Source organism: Pleurodeles waltl, chromosome 3_1 (genome assembly GCF_031143425.1).
Source record: "Pleurodeles waltl isolate 20211129_DDA chromosome 3_1, aPleWal1.hap1.20221129, whole genome shotgun sequence".
Lineage (NCBI taxonomy): Eukaryota > Metazoa > Chordata > Amphibia > Caudata > Salamandridae > Pleurodeles > Pleurodeles waltl.
Window position 1 is genome coordinate 1,750,611,248 of NC_090440.1, and position 19,659 is coordinate 1,750,630,906.

Below are 19,659 nucleotides of genomic sequence, written 5' to 3' on the forward strand. Positions count from 1 at the left end.
AAATTAGGCAGAATAGACCAGGTTTTGATGCGCAGGCTTGACAAGCTCTCAGGCAAGTGGCAGCTCAAACGAGGCATACACATGCAGTGCCTTTGAAGGACACACCTTCCTCGGGTAAGGAAAGGACTGCCGGGGATACCTCCTCCCCCAGAGATACGCTTTGGCTGTGGGAGGCGGCACTCGGCACACTTTCCTTCTGGCTTCCGGTGGCCTCCCTGCAGGAGTCCATTGTGGTTTCACTTGGGCACTGGATTTCGGTGGAAAGCATGGGTGGCCCACACTCAGTCCCCTGCTCCTTTGCCAAAAAGACATCCGGCTCCTCTTCCTCTGTTGCCGACACCCCAACTGCCTCTTCTTCTTGGAGGTGGGGATGTGGTAGGGTGGGGAATGGAAAAATGAGCTGACATCAAGACCACACGCAACACAAAGCACAGGCAGAATTTCTTTAGGAACACTGTCAGCTCTGCTACAAAAGGCCATACATTTACCCTTGAAACAGGACTACAGTTAGCTGTGCATAAATCTAGCAATATCCTCATTTTTATGGTCCATGCCTGTTTTACACAATAGATGCCACAGGTCACAAAAACGTGACAATGGTGCTTGCCTCTGGCTATGCATTGTTCTTCTTTACTAGTGACTGAACACATGGGTAGATATTCAACTTCACGGCCAGTGTTAAAATAATTACTTTTTCTGTGGCATACGTTATGAGAATCGCTAAACTCTTCGGACCGAGCGAACCCTTGTATTTTTAATTGAAAGGATTGCAATTTATTGTGCAATCACAGTCTTGAAATGCTTTAGCGATCCACATCAAGGATGCAGCAATAAACGTATATCTAAGCTGAGACTAGGTGAATTGTCGTATCGCATTTCATGGAATAGAGGTATTTAATTCGACGAACGATTCCATTGTATTAGAAATATTTTAGACAAATATGAAACGTGCTCCATAGAATAAGAGTTTGCATTGGCACAAATCCTATTCTTTTGAGGGAGATATCTCATACTTTTCCAACGAGTCCAACTTCCTTGGCCAACATTACCATGACAGAAATTTTTCAACTTGAAGATAAAGTTCAATGAAGCAGCAATAAATAGCTATGCCAAACATATTAAGACAAACAACCAAAACCAGAACATATATTTAATCAGTTCAACACATCTGGTATCTGTACTGTGATGCTGGAAAAACATTACAATGTCTTCATTATTCAACACTACACTTTTCTTAATGAGTTAGTGGAGAAATCTGGAGCTGTTGTACATACTTACTAAGAATTAAAATAATTTATCCTTCATGAACTTGTTAAGCTTTTTGGTGGAACTGGTTAGCATTAGCTGAGTTTTCTTAACAAAGTTGATAATGTGGTTTTACAACAAGGGAATAGCTAAGACCTACTGATATTTCGGACTCATTTTCTACCTATCTTTTCAATGTTTTGTTGAGCTACCCAGTTTCCACTGGACTCTCCATAAGAGAACCAGGCAGGTGCCCTGCCAGGAAAACTCAATAAACTTGCTACAAGGAGGAAAGCTCCTCTAATTGAAGGTCAAGTTATAGTTCACGTATTTTGCCATAACGTCTGATCGGAAAACGTCTGCTATCAATCACAATTCTTCTGCTCTGTGAGCAGATCGAAATGCCCAGTACTTATATGTGTGGTTGTTAAGCTATAATAACTTTTGCCCTCTGATTGGTGGAGCTTTTTATCTACGTTTGCATATAGATATAAATATAAATATATACCAAGATAGATTTAGATATTTATTTATGGAAATTATGCAGAGCGAGTCGTACTTGCACCCTTGCTATGCACAGTTTTTTTTATCAATAATTTTATTGCAAATGTTGAAGTGATAATATCAAAGATGCCATACAAGATCTCATCAATGATATAATAAGTGGAGTAATTAGCTGTGCATGGCGTGAGTTATAGTTACCGTAGTGCGCAAGTTATAATTACTTGAAGGAACTCTAACTATAACTGCTGAATTTCTATGGTTTTTTATGAGTAGATTCAGAACCTAACTATAAGGTAACCTTTGTTTTTTCAGTGAATTTCTATGGTTTTTTAACGTAAAGTAATTTTAATTACTATACGTTATTCCAGCCTGCAGCCAGGCCTTGCAGTCAAGACCTTATAACCCCCCAACCCTATGTGGCCGTGCGCAGTGCAGGTCGGCCACAGTGCCTGTCTCTCTTTCAGTGGATCTGTGAGTGGGTGTGTGAGTCTTTGAGTGGGTCTGAGTGGGTGCATAAATGTCTCAGTGGGTGTGTGAGTGGGCGCATGACTCTCTGAGTGCATGCATGAATGAATGAATTACTGTATGAATGAGTCTGTGATGTTTCTTTCACATTTTTTCATATTTGTGAATATTTTGCGAATAATCTGTGAAAATTCGCAGATTTCTGCAAATACCACACATATAAAAGCAAAATTATTTGAAACCCAATATTTGCCCCTAAAACACACCTATGTCACACCCCTGGGGCCAGGGTACCTGCACCCTGACCCCTTATGCCACTTTCAATTAGGATTTTCACCACTGGAAACTGTGTCCTATGAAATAAAATGGTGGCCTTATCTTTCTAGTCACAAATTTCACAAATTGTTCACATCCAGAGATATACAAATGTATTTTTCCTTCAATATCTCGAAAACTACTAAACAGATTCACACCAAATAAGTGACAGCATAACCTGTGTACCGACAGCTAGCTCTCTGCCAAATATGCTGTAATTCCATCAAGTGGTTCGGCCTGTAGTCGTGTCTAAAGAATCCTATGGAAATTAACATAGGAAACATAACCTTTTTTGAGCCCTCTTTTTCTTGGCCCCCACTCAACAGATCACGCTGAAACTTTCCAGGCACAACAAAAATCACTGCAACACTTTTTTGGGAAAATTTCATGAAGATTCGTAAAACGATGCCAAAGATATAGGTAAGTAAAAAAACGGTTTTCCTATGGGAACATGGTCCTTACTATAACTACCTAGTGGCAATCGCCACTAGGTAATATATATATATAAATACATTTATGTGTGTAGTGCCTATATATGTGTGTGTATTATATATAAATATATGTAGACAGGATACATAACAGGTACCTGTGTAATATGGTCCAATATTGCTATCAAGGGGCTCCAGTAACAACATAAATCATGAGGCTGAAGGGTCTGCGGTTTGTGAATGTCACCAGAACACTGATATGGCAATACAGGCCCATATCATACACATTACTCATTATGAGCATTTATATTACGTTCATTTTGGGGAATTAACCTTAAAAGCACTGTTTTCTTCAAAGTTCAACTAACAATGGTCACTAATTAGAATTAGAACATTTAGATTCTCTTTATCATTAATGAATACTTTCTTGATAAAACAATACATAATGGTGTGGGACAAGGGATTTATGCAATTGCGTAGCTACAGTGTTTATCACATTACTAGGGATTTACAGCATTTTCCACATCATTTCCATAATTAACTTAAAAATATTGTTTATAGCTCAAAATGGATCTAACTATTACAGCCAGACAATGTGCCACAAATACATTTAGTTTTCTTTGTTGCATAATAGATAGCCTAGCTGCATAATCTAAGTAGCCCTATCAAAGATAAAATGCGGCAGAGTGGTTTGGGGGCTGTCATTATCACGTTGAAAACTACATTTCACAACACAAGAAACCATGAAATATTTTCAATAGTTCATGTTTCCCTGTGAAATATTGTTATTTATACTGGTACATTTATACAGTAAAAGCACTCAAACAATCCACAGGTGAAGTTTCCCTAAACGAATAGAAAACAAAAAATGAATTTCAACAGTTATGGTATACAGTACACAACACACACCATAACGACCCACAGTCATTGTTTCTTAGATATTCATTTCTTTTTGACTCATTGTATTCCCTGGGATCCAGATTTTATATGTATATACATACTCTTAGTGGTGATCGCCACTAGGTAGTTATAGTTAGGACCTACTTTCTATAGAAAAAGTATTTTTTGTTTTGCTAATAACAAATGTTCATTAAATTTTCCAAGAAAATACGATGTTCTCTTTAGTGTCTGAAAAGTTTTGGGGTGATCCATCAAGCAGGGGCCGAGAAAAATGAGGGGTCCCTAAATGCTTTTTCCTCCATTCATTTTTTTTACAGGGATTTTGAACAGTGATAGCGCCCGAACCACAAGGCGGAGTTAGACCAAATATGGCAGAAAGGTAGCTCTGGGTTCAGAAACCCCCCTTTTTGTTATTTGGTGTAAATCTGTTCAGTAGTGTTTGAGAAATTAAAGAAAATCCAAATTTGTATATATAGGGATGCAAAGGCTTCACGAACCCTTGCGATCTTGTGCTGAGATCTAATTGGCTGTCAACACTTCAGCAAAGAAGTGTAGGCAGCCATTTTGTGACTCAGCTCCAGCCGAGTCCCAGAAAAAAGTGTAAAAAAAACAAACAAAAGGGCCCAGGGTAGGGTCACCCTGACCCCTTAGCTCTGGTGCGGGTGTCCCAGAAGGACACGACAAGGGCTAAAAAGCAATTTTTAAAAAATAACATCTGCTGTGATTTGCGGCGGATCTGGTGAAAAGTTTTTAAAAAACAAATTAAGTGTGGGCTGCTGTGCTTGCTAATTCTGAACCCCCGCGTGGGCCAAGTCCCTGGGGCATTTCCATTTTAATGCAGGGGGGCCTGCTGCCCTCCCCACCACTGCCCCAGGGACCGCCACCTCCTCGGGGCATTAAAGAAGTATAACAGGGGGGCTAACTGCTCCCCCCCTTCCCTACAGCCCTGGCAACCGCCCCCTCCTTGGGGCTTTACAGAATTATGGGGCTTTACTAGGGGTATACTTATCTCAAGACACTGTAACTCGTGCTCTAATGTAACGATAACTCGCACTCCTGCCATGCACAGTTTTCTCATCAATAATTTTATTGCAAATGTTGGAGTTATATTCTAAATGATGTCATGGACGATGTAATCACTGATGTGGAGTAAGTAGCAGTGCATGGAGAGGACGTGAGTTATAGTTACCATGGAGCACAAGTTATAGTGTCTTGAAAAAAGTATAACTATAAATATATATAATATACAATATACAATATATATATATAACTATAATTTCTATGATTGTGTGCATGTAAAATCTGAATATAATCTGAGGAAAATCTGAACATAAGTATAAAGTCCCTCTAGTCTTTGTTTTTTTGTGAATTTCTAAGGTTCTTTTAATTCTATTTCCTAACTACAACGCCCCTCTAGCCTTGTTTTTTTCATGTGAATTTCTAAGGATTTTTTTAATGTTAAGTAATATTAAATTACCATGCACGGCGGGGTTGGCTGCAGGGCCTGGCCAAACTCCCGTAGGCATCCAACCCTACACCAGGCACGTCCTTGGTTGAAGTGTTGGCAGCCAGTTAGATCTCACCTTGAGATTTTTCAGATCCGCAAAGGATCTGTGTCCCTAGATATTTATATATTTTTACTTTAAGTATCTCCAAAACGACTGAATGGATTTACACGAAATCACAGAAAGCACCCTTGCTGGGCCACGAGCATAGCTTTCTGCCAAATTTGTTGTAATTCTGTGTAGCGGTTCAGGCTGCAGTCACGTCTAAAATCCCTATGGGAAACTGCAAGTGGAAAATGAGCTCTGGGACCCCCCCTTTTCTCTGCCCCCACTTGATAAATTGCCCCAAAACTTTCAAGGCAGCAGCTGGAGTGGTGTACAGTTTTGAAAATGTAGTGATGATTCATCAAATGGTGCCAAAGTTATTTGGAAAAAAAATCCTGTCGTATGGAAACTAGGTCCTAACCAAAACTACCTATTGGCGACCACCAGTAGGTTATATATGTATATATATATATATATACACACACACACACACACACACGCGCACACACACATATATACACACACAGATAAACACATGTGCTTGCATGCTCTATTGACATTTCTAGGGGCCTCATCAGCTTTTCCTGTAGTCCAGTGTGTGTCACCCCAAAAACACATTCTTCTAGAGACTCCTCTGACTGCCAATGCATGTTATTGCATCTAGAGCTGCTTGTAAAGCACTAATAACCGCCCTGTGGTGGTCTCATTGTTCCATTGGGAGAACTGCTTAACAGTTTGCCCCAGTACTTAATTTGTAAAAACAAAGGTGCCGGTGCCCAAAGCCCTCCTCTTAAACATGCAGCTGCTGTAACTAAATGTGTGAACATGGAATACTGAGGCGGCGTAATCCTGAAGCCATCTCGGGCCTCTTCAATCCATATAAAGCCACTCGCTGCCCCTTCAACTCACTCTTGAAGCTTTTTACTTTCTCCCTTTGTGATGCTTTTTCGTTTTCCCCTTCATCCATCTTTCCTGCATGTGTCTTTTGCTCGCAGCAAATGCTTGAGGCATAAGAACAAGTCCCGGCCCTCAAAAATAAGTGCTGGTGCTCAGCACCGGAAACAACAAGCACAAATTAAGCACTGGTTTGCCCACCTTGGTAGCAGTCTTTGTTTCCCACACTCAGGTGCATTTGAATAAGTTTTAGAATCGGGCCAGGAGCCATCAAGAAGCTGCAAGAGTCAACAGCAGCTTTGTTAGCACCCTCAATATAGTAACTTGAGCTCAACCCTTGTCACTTCTGATGGCTGGCCTGTGGGGAACACGATGGTCTGACACTGCTCCTGTTTAGACGTGAGGGCATTATGTAGGTGTGGCGCTGATGAAGTTAAATGCGTTGTGCATTTTACAAGGAGGCTTGAGGGACAATGCTGTGTGTTGGTGCTGTGTAAGGGCTCTGTGGGAGAGTATCCCTGTAGCTGGAATCCTCCTCCAGTGGAGGAGCCCGGCTCTGTGTGGGGTGCTGGGCTGAAACGCAGCTCCTTGCAACCGGCATTTCCCCCATAGGCTGTGGTGGGCAGAAGGGGAGCAGGTTGCAGAGGGGAGGAAGACTGTATAGGAAACTGTAAACTGGCAGAGGAGCGCACAGAGGCTGTAGGGCTAGTGGCAGGAGAAAGACTGCAGATACGGGGTGAAGGGTGTGGGAAGGGTGGGTACTGCAGGGGCAAGGCAAGGGCTGCTGCAAGACAGGTGAGGAGCAGGGTATAGGATGTTACTGCGAGATGGAGCATTGGGTGGGATATGGATAATTTGCTGCCGAAGTACGGATGAAAGCTGCAAGTGCAGAGCTTGGGTGGCACAGAACTTGGACAGCCCTGTTCTGTGCATTTTGTAGACCTGTAGTGTGAAGGAGAATCGCAGTGTAGGTTGACACAGTTGGCTCGTTTGCATAGATGCCCTGCCACAACTCTCCTGCAGCATGGCTACAGCCACAGAAAGTGAGAAGTGCTTGCTGAAGGACCCGTGAAGTGGGATTAGTTTGAACATTTTTTACCAGGATTAATTTTGATTTCCAGTTTGGCCATGAGGACCTGTTGCTGCTCTGGGAGAACACTAACCCATGCATGTGCATGAAAGGCATGCAGAAGCTCCTTCCAGTACCAGGTAAGTGAAGAGGAAGCTTTGTCTCCTGTGCGAGGGGTGTGTGGATGCTACGGGGAGGGGGATCCCATGTGTAGAAGCAGCACTGCCCACAGTGTGATGGTGCTTGTTTTTAAAAAAACATTTTGTCTGAATTTGTTGATCCTCAACAATTTCGCAGCATAATGTTTTTTAAAATGCTTTTTGGCCTAGGTGAGTTCCCAGTGGGACCCCAGCACCTGGCCGAGGTGGTCTGGGTATTCCTAACCTCCCGACTTTTCTTTGTTTTTTACTTTTTTTTGGAGACTTGGCTGAGCCCAAGTCCCAAAATGGCATCCAACACTTCCTGGTTGATCTGTTGGGAGCCAATCAGATTGCAGCTTAAGATCTGTCGGATCCACAGAGGATCTATTTCCCTAGCTATCTGTATTTTTTAACTTAAATATCTCCAAAACTACTGAACGGATTTACACCAAATCACAAAAAGTGCGCTTTCTGGACCAAGGGCCAGGTTTTTGCCATATTTGGTGTAATTTTTTCCAGTGGTTCCGGCTGTAGTCGTGTCTAAAATCCCTATGGGAAAGTGCATGGCCCCGCTTGACTAATCACCCTGAAACTTTCAAGACAGCAGCTGAAGTGAGTGGCATACTAGTTTTGAAAATGCCGTGAATGTTGATCAAACTGCATCAAGTTATTGGCAAAACAAAAAAATGCTTTACCTATGCAAACTTGGTCCTAACTATAATTAACTTCTGGCACCTGCCAGTAGGTAATATATATTTAGTTGCTATAGTGTATGTGTAATGCTAGAGTGTGTGTGTAATGCGCTATACCATTGTTGAGTGTGGGGAAGATTCATGACTCATGAGAGGCAATAAACAAAGTTTTCTCACGTTAAAAATGACTACTGTGGTAATAAGCTGGAATTTAATCTTTAGTAATAAATGTGTGAATGTGCTTTTATTAGTACAGTTGTTCTAAATATGTGTTATTGAGCCACATGTATTTTCACTGTAGCACATATATACACACACATGCATACATATATAAAATGTACATTTATATATAAAATATATCTATATATAAGTATTACTTTAGTATCCTATCTATGCACTTACCATCATAGCAGCTTAATCAGTTAAACTGAACCTGCTGCAAATTCACAGTTTTAGTTTTAAAGTGTTTCCTGAAAATCTGCATTCGAAAGTACAGACGTATGCAGACACAGCCAATATTACAAACATATATATATATATATATATATATATATATATATATATACCCTTAACACACTGATTGCTTAAAGATCTATAACTACAGGCCCGATTAGGAGTTTGGTGGACTGAAAGGCCTGTCCACCGAAGTCCCGACAGGTAGGTTGCCACTAGTACAGCTGGCTCCCCGTCAGCCCCATTACGACTTTCCCACTGGCCCAGTGGGAAACAGCCTACAGCATTTTTGCCGGCTCATAATAGAGCCGGCGGCAATGCTGTAGTCCATAGGGTGCATCAGCACCCGTTGCAAAGTACACAATAGGCCAAGTGCATGGACAGTGCAGGGCCCCTCTAGGGTCCCCTGTGCCCCATCTCTGCCAGCGTTTTTATGGCAGTGCTACCGCTATGAAACCGCTGGTGGAGAAGGGAGTCGTAATCTCCAGAGCAGCGCTGCTTGCAGTGCTGCCCTGGTGGATTAGAACTGCCAGCACCACCACACAGTTGTGCCAATGAAAAGTGGTGGTGCTGGAGGTCCGACCATGGCAATACCGTCACGGTCTTAGTGTGGCAGTCCGATTGCCACATTGGGGTGGTCCGACCGCCACCGCGTAATGAGGGCCTATGTATGCAATTCTCTTTTCTGGTGAAAGGAGTCGGGTGAGATGGTAAACAAAGAAAGTTCTATTGGAGCTTCCCTTGCTTTTGATTATGTCAGTAACTATGGGTCTGATTTAGGTCTTGGCGGAGAAAATACTCCGTCACAAATGTGACAGATAGCCTGTCTGCAGTATTACGATCCCCGTAGGATATAAAAGGATCGTAAAACAGCAAACAGGATATCCGTCACATTTGTGAGGAGTATTTCCCTCCGCCAAGATCTAAATCAGTCCTTATATCTTAGCATTCCGTAGTTTAAGAACTGCTATATGAAAATTAATCCACCTTTCATCATGTGGGTTATAAAATAATATTCTTGCCTGTGCTATCAATCACTATGTAATTATCATCTGGTGCTCCACTGGACTGCTGGTCAAGTGTCAAGACTTTGAAACGGGGCCGATGGGCTATGTGGTGCTCCGTCTCCCACCTGTGTGTGCACACTTTCCTCACCTTCCGCGTGAGAAAACCTCACCCATACCACTGAGATTAAGAGCAACAAAAGTCCACTCTAAATATAATTGTTGTATTCTCTTCCACACTGGCCCTCAGTTGTACCAAACTGACAAGCCATGTCAGTGGTGAAAGGATGTGGCAACACATTTGCATGGGACACACTTCCTTGAGTGCACATTGGAAGGGGATGACCTGCATTAGATGAGGCTGCTCAATTATGCTGAGCATTCTGTGATGTGTGAAGTCTGCACATAGATACTGACAAGTCAGGCACCATATCTATTAAGGAGCATTGAAGGTCTCCTAGTCTGTCCCAATTAGCCTCCATTGTCTTTGCTAGAAAACATATGGTTCAGTTGGAAGTGTAAAGGTTTGGTAATTGAGATGAGCTTTCATTCATCAGAAGCTATAGAAGGGAGTTTTCATGCAATACACTAAACTCCATATACATATATGGCACTTAACAACATGTTTTTCAAATACATACTGAGCTTCTCTAAATAAAGATATTAGTTGTCGTTGAGGAAGATGAGCCAAAGGCAGTTGGATGGTGGGTGAGAAGAAGAAAAGGGGGTAATATTTTCAGATAAAGGGGGTCATTCCGACCCTGGCGGTCCATGACCGCCAGGGCTGTGGACCGCGGAAGCACCGCCAACAGGCTGGCGGTGCTTCCTGGGCCATTCTGACCGCGGCGGTAAAGCCGCGGTCAGAAAAGGGCAACCGGCGGTTTCCCGCCGGTTTACCCCTGGCCCAGGGAATCCTCCATGGCGGCGCTGCTTGCAGCACCACCATGGGGATTCCGACCCCCTTCCCGCCATCCTGTTCCTGGCGGTTTTTACCGCCAGGAACAGGATGGCAGGAACGGGTGTCATGGCGCCCCTGGGGGTCCCTGCACTGCCCATGCCACTGGCATGGGCAGTGCAGGGGCCCCCTAACAGGGCCCCATAATGATTTTCAGTGTCTGCTTTGCAGACACTGAAAATCGTGACGGGTGCAACTGCACCCGTCGCACCCCTGCAAATCCGCCGGCTCCATTCGGAGCCGGCTTCCTCTCTGCAGGGGCTTTCCTGCTGGGCCGGCGGGCGATCTTCTTGAGATCGCCCGCCGGCCCAGCGGGAAATTTGGAATCACCGCCGCGGTCATTTGACCGCGGTGCGGTGTTTGGGCGGTTTCCGCCCGGCGGGCGGTGCCCGCCGCCCGCCGGGGTCGGAATGACCCCCAAAGTGTCCATTAGGCACCCCATGACTCCTTCTTAGACATGTCCTTTTGCTTTGTTGACATAGAGTTGATTTTGAATAGCTTTCTGAAATGAAGAGATATCAACAGGTCAAAATTTTCTATGCCTCGGCTTATGAGGAAATATTTTTCATCATGGCTAAGGCATTCCCCTACACTCCTACCAAATATGGAGGTGAACCATTCCCCTTCACATTCTGGAAAGGGAGTTACTGCAGCCCTGCGCTGGAGTAAATCTACGACCATTTGTAGAAGGCAAGGATCCAGAGAGGAGTTTGAGAATGCCCACAAATGTACATATTTGTGAGCATTCCAAATATTCCAAGGCAATGTATGACTCAGAACACCCACCCATTTCTTGAGTATGGTTTAAGAGTGCTGATATCTTACACTTGTGGCTGAGATCCAGGCCTTTGTAGAATATTTACGCCTGCCAGGAATTCCTTTCTGTGTCAATATGGATGGAGGATGAGCTGTTGAGGAGCGGCACCTCAACAATAAGAAAAGCTAGATTATCAAGCTATCTGTAAGAGAACATTTCTTGAAAAATTCCATCTTGCTCAAGGAGGCACATATGGGCCCTTATGGGTCAGTTGGGCTTGGTTTGTTCAACCACAGGTTGAGCTGTGTTCTTTAATTGCACAAGAATGTTGATAAGACATGGAGGTCTGGAACTTCTACTTAACCAACAATAATTACCAACACTTCTTTGCTTGTTAATCAATTGTGTTTGATATTCAAGAATGCAACATCTACCTCTCCCCCATGAGTTCAAGTGTTGCCTTTTTTCTTATTCTATGCTCGCAAGACTGGGCTTTGATTGGCAATCAATATAGCCATTCCTGGGCAGCTGAATGAGCATGACCTCAATTCATTTATCAAGACAGTTATTCTTGAGCCACTGGTACAAGTATGCCATTAAATTGTATATTTTGTCCAGTGCACTCTTTCTCATTTATTGATCTTTGGTGGCAATGGTAAAAATGTCTGTAGTGAGGTGTTGTCACGATGTGCCAGTGACCGAACAGTTAACAAACAAACAACACAATATCTGATGGGAAACTATCTCAGGCATTCCTGCCTGTTACACTGTATTCATTCGGAGAGCACTCACTGGTCGCAAAGGATTACAGAATACCCTATGATCCAATACCTTCCTCAGGAAGCCAACACGCCAGGTACATAATGTAAGCCTATTTGAACCCCAACTCTGTACTTCCTGTGTGCAAACAAGCCAACGGTCCTACAGTGTGAATTACTCATTAACTGAACCAAAAGTGTTTTTCAAGTCCATCAATAATTCTTGGTTTCCTTACCCACTTGACATTACATTCAATTTTGCACAATTCACTTACCAAGCTCAGACCTTCTTTAATGTATCTAATATTTGCTAAAAGTCAATGGATTATTGCACCCAGACTTTAGAACACACATGTGCACTAAACCAGTTATAGAAAACTTTGTACAGTATGTAAATAAGTCTCTGAGTTACCTCTTTGGACACTGCCTTGTCTTAATACCGTCAGGGTTCACTGAGGATGCCTTTTAGGTGGAGTTGCTACTTGTAAGAATACTTGTACCCTCACCTAAAGGATGGAGTTGGAGAAAAGGTAGTTTTATTTTGCTCATAGCAAGATGGATCCTTTGATGAAGGCTTGGACTGTAACATGCCATAGGCAGGATGCACTCCAACTACTTCCATCTGCAGTGTAATCTAACCCTCATGGTATGGTCAATATAGGGAATTTCTGGTGTAAAAACAAGATGTCTCCTTCTTTCACCCATTCCCCATGAGCATGTCAATGAGGCATTATGTGAGAGGATGAAGGTGGAGGGTGTAGGAACAGGGAGTGGCCATGGCTAATTCACCTTCAGGGTTCAGTAAGGTCTGCGCTGTGGCAATGGACTGTGTGCTTGAGTCAGTCCACTCTGAGCTGAACAAAGGGTGCTCGTAATAGTCCTCATCCGAAAGGTAGGGGTCATCATCAGGCACAGACACCGATATGGAGGGGGCATGGAGTTTGCGCATCTTCCCGCTGGAAGCACACCTGGAACTTGCTGTCCAGTACAAAGGTCCCACATTATCATCTGCACCTTCATCTACAAACAGATACACAGGAAATGAATGCAGGGAGAGCAGGGAAGTCAGACAAGGACAAGATGGGCACATTGATCACATAAACATACATAGCCACCAATAGGACACATGAAATGGATGAAGTCAGCTAAGCCAGGTCCATGTGGATGGGCAATTAAAATACATACTTCTATGGCATTTTTCAGTTCTGTCCAGCACAATGACAAGGGTCTGTTTGTACAAAAGTCAAATGTTGTAAGTATTTTCTCTCATAGCACGAGGAGGCATAATGGATGGTATCCTGCAGTACATAGAGTTCATCATTGATCTTTACCCTTTTCAATGTTTATTTAGCTCCACTTGCATCTATCATTGAATCCTGTGGCATACAATATAGCTCATGTGATGATTACACTCAGCTTATCCTATCCCTAGGCAAGAAGGCAGAGACAACTCAACTGGCATTTAAGAGATTTCTCTCCCATGTTGTTCAGTGGTTGAGAAAGAGCTGCCTGAAATGCAACTCCAATATGACAGAGATGCTACTGGTTGGTTAAATGATGAAAAGCTGGTTGAAGGATTGGTGGCCAGATGAGCTAGGCCATTCAACAAAGCCTACAACTGTAGCCAAAAATCTGGAGGTTAAATTTGATAACAGGTTGTCCTTCAGTGGCCAGACACTGTCCATAGCAGGTATCTGCTTCTCCTTGATCCAGGTCCTAAAAAACCCTGAAGTTCCCCCCAATTGAAACTAGAAAAATAACTGTACATGCAACAATAACATCTAGGCTTTTCTATGCCAATGGCTAGTATTTGGGGCCTCCTAAATATCTAATCGAGTGATAGCAGGTAGGTTAATTTCCCCAATTCCTCACAGACAACTAATTGCCCACAGACACAAAGAACTGCACTAGCTGCCAGTTAGAAAGAGGATCCTCTACAAGGCACTTCTTATTGCCCATTGTGAGTTCTATAAGTTATTTGAGTAACAGACTTGCTCACTACCCGCCGGTGAAATCTTTAAGATTGTCGGAAGCTCTGTTATTGAGGCTTGCGACTCACAGATCCTGACCCTTTACCTACTTGACCACCATGACCTGGAATAACCTACCTCTCCCACTGCATAGAATATCAAAGAAAAACGTGCTGAGATCGCAGTTCCAAACTTGGCTATTTGATGTCCAAAGTTAACCTTGATGCTTACTCTTTGCTTCTTAATGCTAGGACACCCGGGTGGGCAGATATGCCCTCTCTAAACGATTGATCGTTAAAGGTCATCCAGTACTTAGGTGGGTGTCTGATAAGGTCAAAAAGCTAGTTAATCAAAAAAGTAAGTATAACAATAATTACACTGCTACATAGTTAACCTCTGTATCAGCCCTATTCTTATCTTAATTTATATTCACTTTTTAAATTACATTTTTGTAAGTTATTTAGTGTAATTCTGCTGTTATTTAGTTTATAGAAAAATAGTTGTATTTTTTAATATTTTTTTTAACAACATACGGTCTAATTTAATGTTTGGCGGACGGAGTAGTGTCCATTGGGATGGTGGAGGACATTCCTTCCGCCATCCTAAGAACACTTCTTGCCAAATTTAAGATGACCGCCTGCCATCATTTCTGTACATTAAAAGGAACCACCATCACAGCAGTTCCTTTCAATGTATTAAAATGTTGATTTTGACAACCATACACCAACTTACTGACATTTGTTTTGTTTTTCAAAAACAAACTCTCAAAGTGGAGGTTTATTTTTGAAAAACCAAAAGCTAAAGATCCTACGCCCTGCAAGCTGTCTCCCAGGGTGTATGGGGTCATAATTATTTTTTACTTGTTTCTCTTCATCAGGGCTTTCTTGGCCGTGATGGACCAGAAGATAAAGGCATTATGCTGTCCACCCTAAGTAGGGAAGAGGGTGTAATGCCCTTCATCTGATGGCCCCTACTCTGTTGTTCAGTCAGAGGAAATATTTTGTTGACAGCACCAACGTGGGCTCCGTCAACAAGTAGCGTTTGGATTGAAGTACATTTCTGCCAGACTCTAAATCTCTAAACAGTAAAGTCACATTTTTTTATTTAGTTTCTCTATCCTCATTTAAATTTTATTTTAATTGTACACTTTAAACCTAAGTTTTAACTATAATAATGTATTCTTTCTCCCTCTAAATTGTAAAATATATATATATATATATATTTTTTTTTTATTTTTTTTTTTTATTTGCAGCATGTTATATTCTTCTTATTACCAATGTGGACTGTGAGAGGAGGCCAAAACTCAGAAGAGGCCTCTTGTGAGTCATGCCCCCTCCCCACATTCAACAGCAGTAATAAATATTATTTCACACCCTGCTCATTTTCATATATACTATTGCACAACATGCAGTGGTATACCTCAACTCGTATTCCACAGGAAGTCATGTAATATGGAAAATTAATCATAGTTTCATGTGAAATAAGGATTGTATCAACAGAGTGACAGCCGAAACCACTTTGGAGAGCTCTACCTTTATCAGGGCTTTCGAGTTACGTGCAAATTATTTGGCAATGGTATCTAAATTATACATTAAAAAAATAAAAATTATATAGCACATTTTCTGACAGTACAATTATATTGATTTGAGTTAAAAATGTAATTTCTGTGAAATCTACAAATTAAGTAGCAAACTCAGTAAATCGATAAATATGCTGCAAAAACTGCAGTTACCGAATCACAGCAATCCACTGGCCCAAACCCCTGTCCATTGTTTAACAACAATTTCTAATGGAAAGGGAAACACAACCTAAACATCCTAATTCTATCCAGTGCAAGTACCAGCTGCACTTTAAAGAAAACTGCTTTTTCAAGCTACCTACCCAAATATAAACATACTATATAAAAAGTACATAATGCGTAAAGTGTGATAGTGGCCAATATTGCCAGCTTTGAGTTCTGGCGACTCTTTCAAATCACTCATGGTTTTAGTGACATTTAAAAACCACTCTGCCTCATAGTTTATAGTTATTTCAAGTAACTGTAACTTGTGCCTTAAGGTAACTAGAATTCGCGCCTCCACCATGCACAGTTTTCTCATCAATAAATTCACTGCAAATGTTGCAGTGATATTATCAATTATGTCATAGAAGACATCATGAGTGATGTAATATGTGGGGTAATTAGCAGTGCATGACAAGGGTGTGTATTATAGTTACCTTAGGGCATGAATTATAGTTACTTAGAATAATTATAACTGCTGCTTTTTGTATGGTTTTGTGTATGTAAAATCTGAACCTAACTATAACGTTCCTGTACCCTTAGTTTTTTCATTGAATTTCTAAGGTTTTTCACCTTTTATTCCTAATTATAACATCCCTGTAACCTTTGTTTTTTTCAGTGAATTTCTATGTTTTGAATGCTATTTCCTAACTATAACGTCCCTGTAACCTAGGTGTGTAAGTAGTTGTGTGGGTGTGTAAGTGAGTATGTGAGTGTGTGGTGGGTGGGTGTGTGACTGCAAGTGTGACTGGCTGTGTGGGTCTGTGAGTGGGTGTGTTGATTTGTGAGTGTGTGAGTGGATGTGTGGGTGTGTGAGTGGTTTTGTGGATCTGTGAGTAGGTGTGTGAGTGCTGTGTGGGTCTGAGAGTGGGTGTGTGGGTCTGAGTGGGTGTGTGAGTGGCTGTACGGGTGTGGGTGGGTGTGCGAGTGGTTGTGTGGATGTCTAAGTGGGTGTGTGAGTGCGTGAGTAGGTGTGTGGGTTTGTGAGTGGCAGTATGTATTTTTTTAATTGGGGTCTGGAAAATACATTTTTGGACAATTTCTTTACCATGAGGGGTCCCTCACAGACCCCTCCATCAGTCCCATGAGGTCAGCGTACCTCTACCCTGGTCCCTTATTATTTTATTTTCCTTGCTGGGAACTGAGTCCCGATTATCAAAATGGCATCCACAACTTTCCTCTGAGGTTACGGCCAGCCCATAAAGGCATTGCTGTTGGTGCGTGGATCCGCAGTTCCACCCAGATCCACGTTGGATCTATGTCTCTAGATATATATAAATCTCTTTTCTTTAATAACTGCAAAACTACTGAACGGATTTACACCAAATTACAAAAACACTCTTTCTAGACCAAGAACTAGCTTTCTGCCAAATTTGGTGCAATTCCCTTCAGCAGTTCAGGCTGTTCAAAATCCCTATGGAAAATTGCATGGGGAAAACGTGTTTTGGGATCCCATCTTTTTCTCGGCCAGCACTTGACGGATCACCCCAAAACTTTCTGGATAGTAGCTAAACTGACTGGCAAACAAGGTTTGAAAAAAACAAAAAAAAACTTTCTTGTGGAAACTAGGTCATAAGAATAACTGCCTTCTGGCGACTGGTCTAGTTTCATAGGAAAAGTGTTATTTGCTTTGCTAATAACTTTGGCACCATTTGTTGTATCTTCATAAAATGTTAAAAACTAGTGTGCCTGTCAGTTCTGCTGCTGTCTGGAAAATTTCAGGGTGGTCCGTCAAGATGGGATTGCGCGTGGTTGAAGGACGAGTGTGGCGTGGGGTTGATGCATGTGGGTGGTCGGCTGCAAGGACTCCCCCGCACACAGCCAAAGGATGTGCGCAGCACAGGGTCGGCGGCATACAGTTGGCCAACCCCCCGTCACACCGCAAAGGCTGTGAGTGCCAGCGGTTCACATTAACATATGGTAATTAAATTTACTTTATGTAAAAAAAAAAAAACTAGAAATTCACTGAAAAAAACAACGGTTACAGGAATGTTATAGTTAGGAAACAGAATTAAAAAACGTAGAAAGTTATAGTTACCTTAGGGCACGAGTTATAGTTACTTGAGATAACAGTTTCTGCTGAATTTCTATGGTTATGTAAAATCTGAACCTAACTATCACGTCCCTGCAACCACTGAAAAATCCAAAGGCTAAAGTGATATTATAGTGTTGTTGTTAGGTGCTGAAATTAGATGAGAGCAAATGTGCAAAAAATTAAAAACTAAAGGCACTTTTAGTTTGCTGAATTACTGTAACTTGTGCACCGTCACACACTTCTTATTACCTTATATTACATTACTCATGTCAAGTAAATTACAACATTCATGACATCTCTGATTATATCTCAAATTACGTAATTGATGACGTCACTGATGAAATCACAGAAGACATGATCCATAATAATGGTATTCACATTACTCCATGGTTTAAAAAAAGAGAGTTGATAATAAAGGGCCTGTTCAGAATTACTGTATGTACATGTGTAAATGCATAGAATTGAAACAGGGTAATCCATGGAGGCAAGTGCGTCTGTGCAAGTAGAAAGTTATATTTATAGTTTACGAAGTAATGAGTGGGAGTTCAAGTAGCACTCCATGATAAACAAGGTAAAGGCTGAGAACATCTGATGTGGGTGGGTTGTAAGGATATGGCTTAAAGCTAAAGCCTATTGCAAACAATCCAACGCTCAAATTAACAATAGAATATACTAGTGGATGTCTGGGCATGTGCCTATGTTAAATTATTACAATTCAGTGCTACACACAAATTCTATGTAACAAGGAAATTTATGAGGTGTGGATGTTTATTTCCAGAACTTCACTGCAGATTTTGAGACATTGTACATTGGTGAATAAAGTGGAATGGAGGTGTGACCTACTTCGAGGCGTTTTAACTCACCTTGGGGTTGTAAGCATGGCTCTAAGGCTGTATTTCCTTGTGTTCATCTCAGGGAATGTGCGTATTGTAGTTCACAAAACTAAAGAGGGCTGTCCATAGAGTAAGGCAGAAGGTGTCTTAGCAGTGGTATCTGCATACCTTACAAACCCTTGGCTTAAAATTGCAGGTCATGTGAATGCTTAAAGAGGGTAATCCTGTTAAAGTGAATAGAATACAAACAAGTGTTCAAGGTATCAAAAAAGGGGTGACCCCATTAAAGTTTAAGGACATATTTTGTTATGTGGGTGAATACCAGGAAAAAGAGGATAACATCCACCAAATATGGGTGACTTGATTGATATGATATGTGTCCAGCATGAAGTTAATCGTTTGTTCCACTATCACTTGGTTGTTCATTGAAAATTGGGCAAAGTTGAATGAAAGTTAGGCATGTTGAATTATTTCAAGACACCAAACCTTATAGCTCACTGTCACACTGACTGGACACTATCATCAGTGATGTCATCAATGATGTCCTTTAACATGCCATGAGTGATATAATGTGTGAGGTCATAAGCAGTGCAAGACAGGATGGGTGCATATTATAATTTGTTTACTAAACTATAATGAATGAATTCCAGGGCTTTTTCAGTTTTTAAACATTACTTCTTATCTGATTTCATCACTTAACTATAACGTCACTTTAACTTTTGTTTTTTCAGTGAATTTCTCTATATTTTATCATATTCAAAGTTAAGCATGTGTCCGCCACAAAAGGCAAACTTAAGATGAGCCCACTGCAGAATGACCAACCCCTGCTGCTCTGCATCTACTCCCCTGGGAGCACATAACCCCTGCTGTGCACGGCTTTTGACAATGCACAGTAGGGCTCGGCTGCAAGGC

General features: G+C 41.7%; 1 protein-coding gene across 27 annotated transcripts in view; it reads right to left on the reverse strand.

The window, feature by feature from the left end:
• The window catches only part of MAP2 (microtubule associated protein 2), an 805,405-nt gene that overhangs the window by 132,063 nt on the left and 653,683 nt on the right, over positions 1-19,659 (reverse strand). For 12 of the 27 annotated variants that reach the window (XM_069225680.1, XM_069225672.1, XM_069225679.1 and 9 more), the window contains one exon: positions 106-357. The exons of the other annotated variants lie outside the window; for them this stretch is intronic. In XM_069225680.1, the coding sequence (XP_069081781.1) occupies positions 106-357 (252 nt within the window). The remainder of the gene's footprint in view (positions 1-105; positions 358-19,659) is intronic. 27 annotated transcript variants of the gene reach the window in all.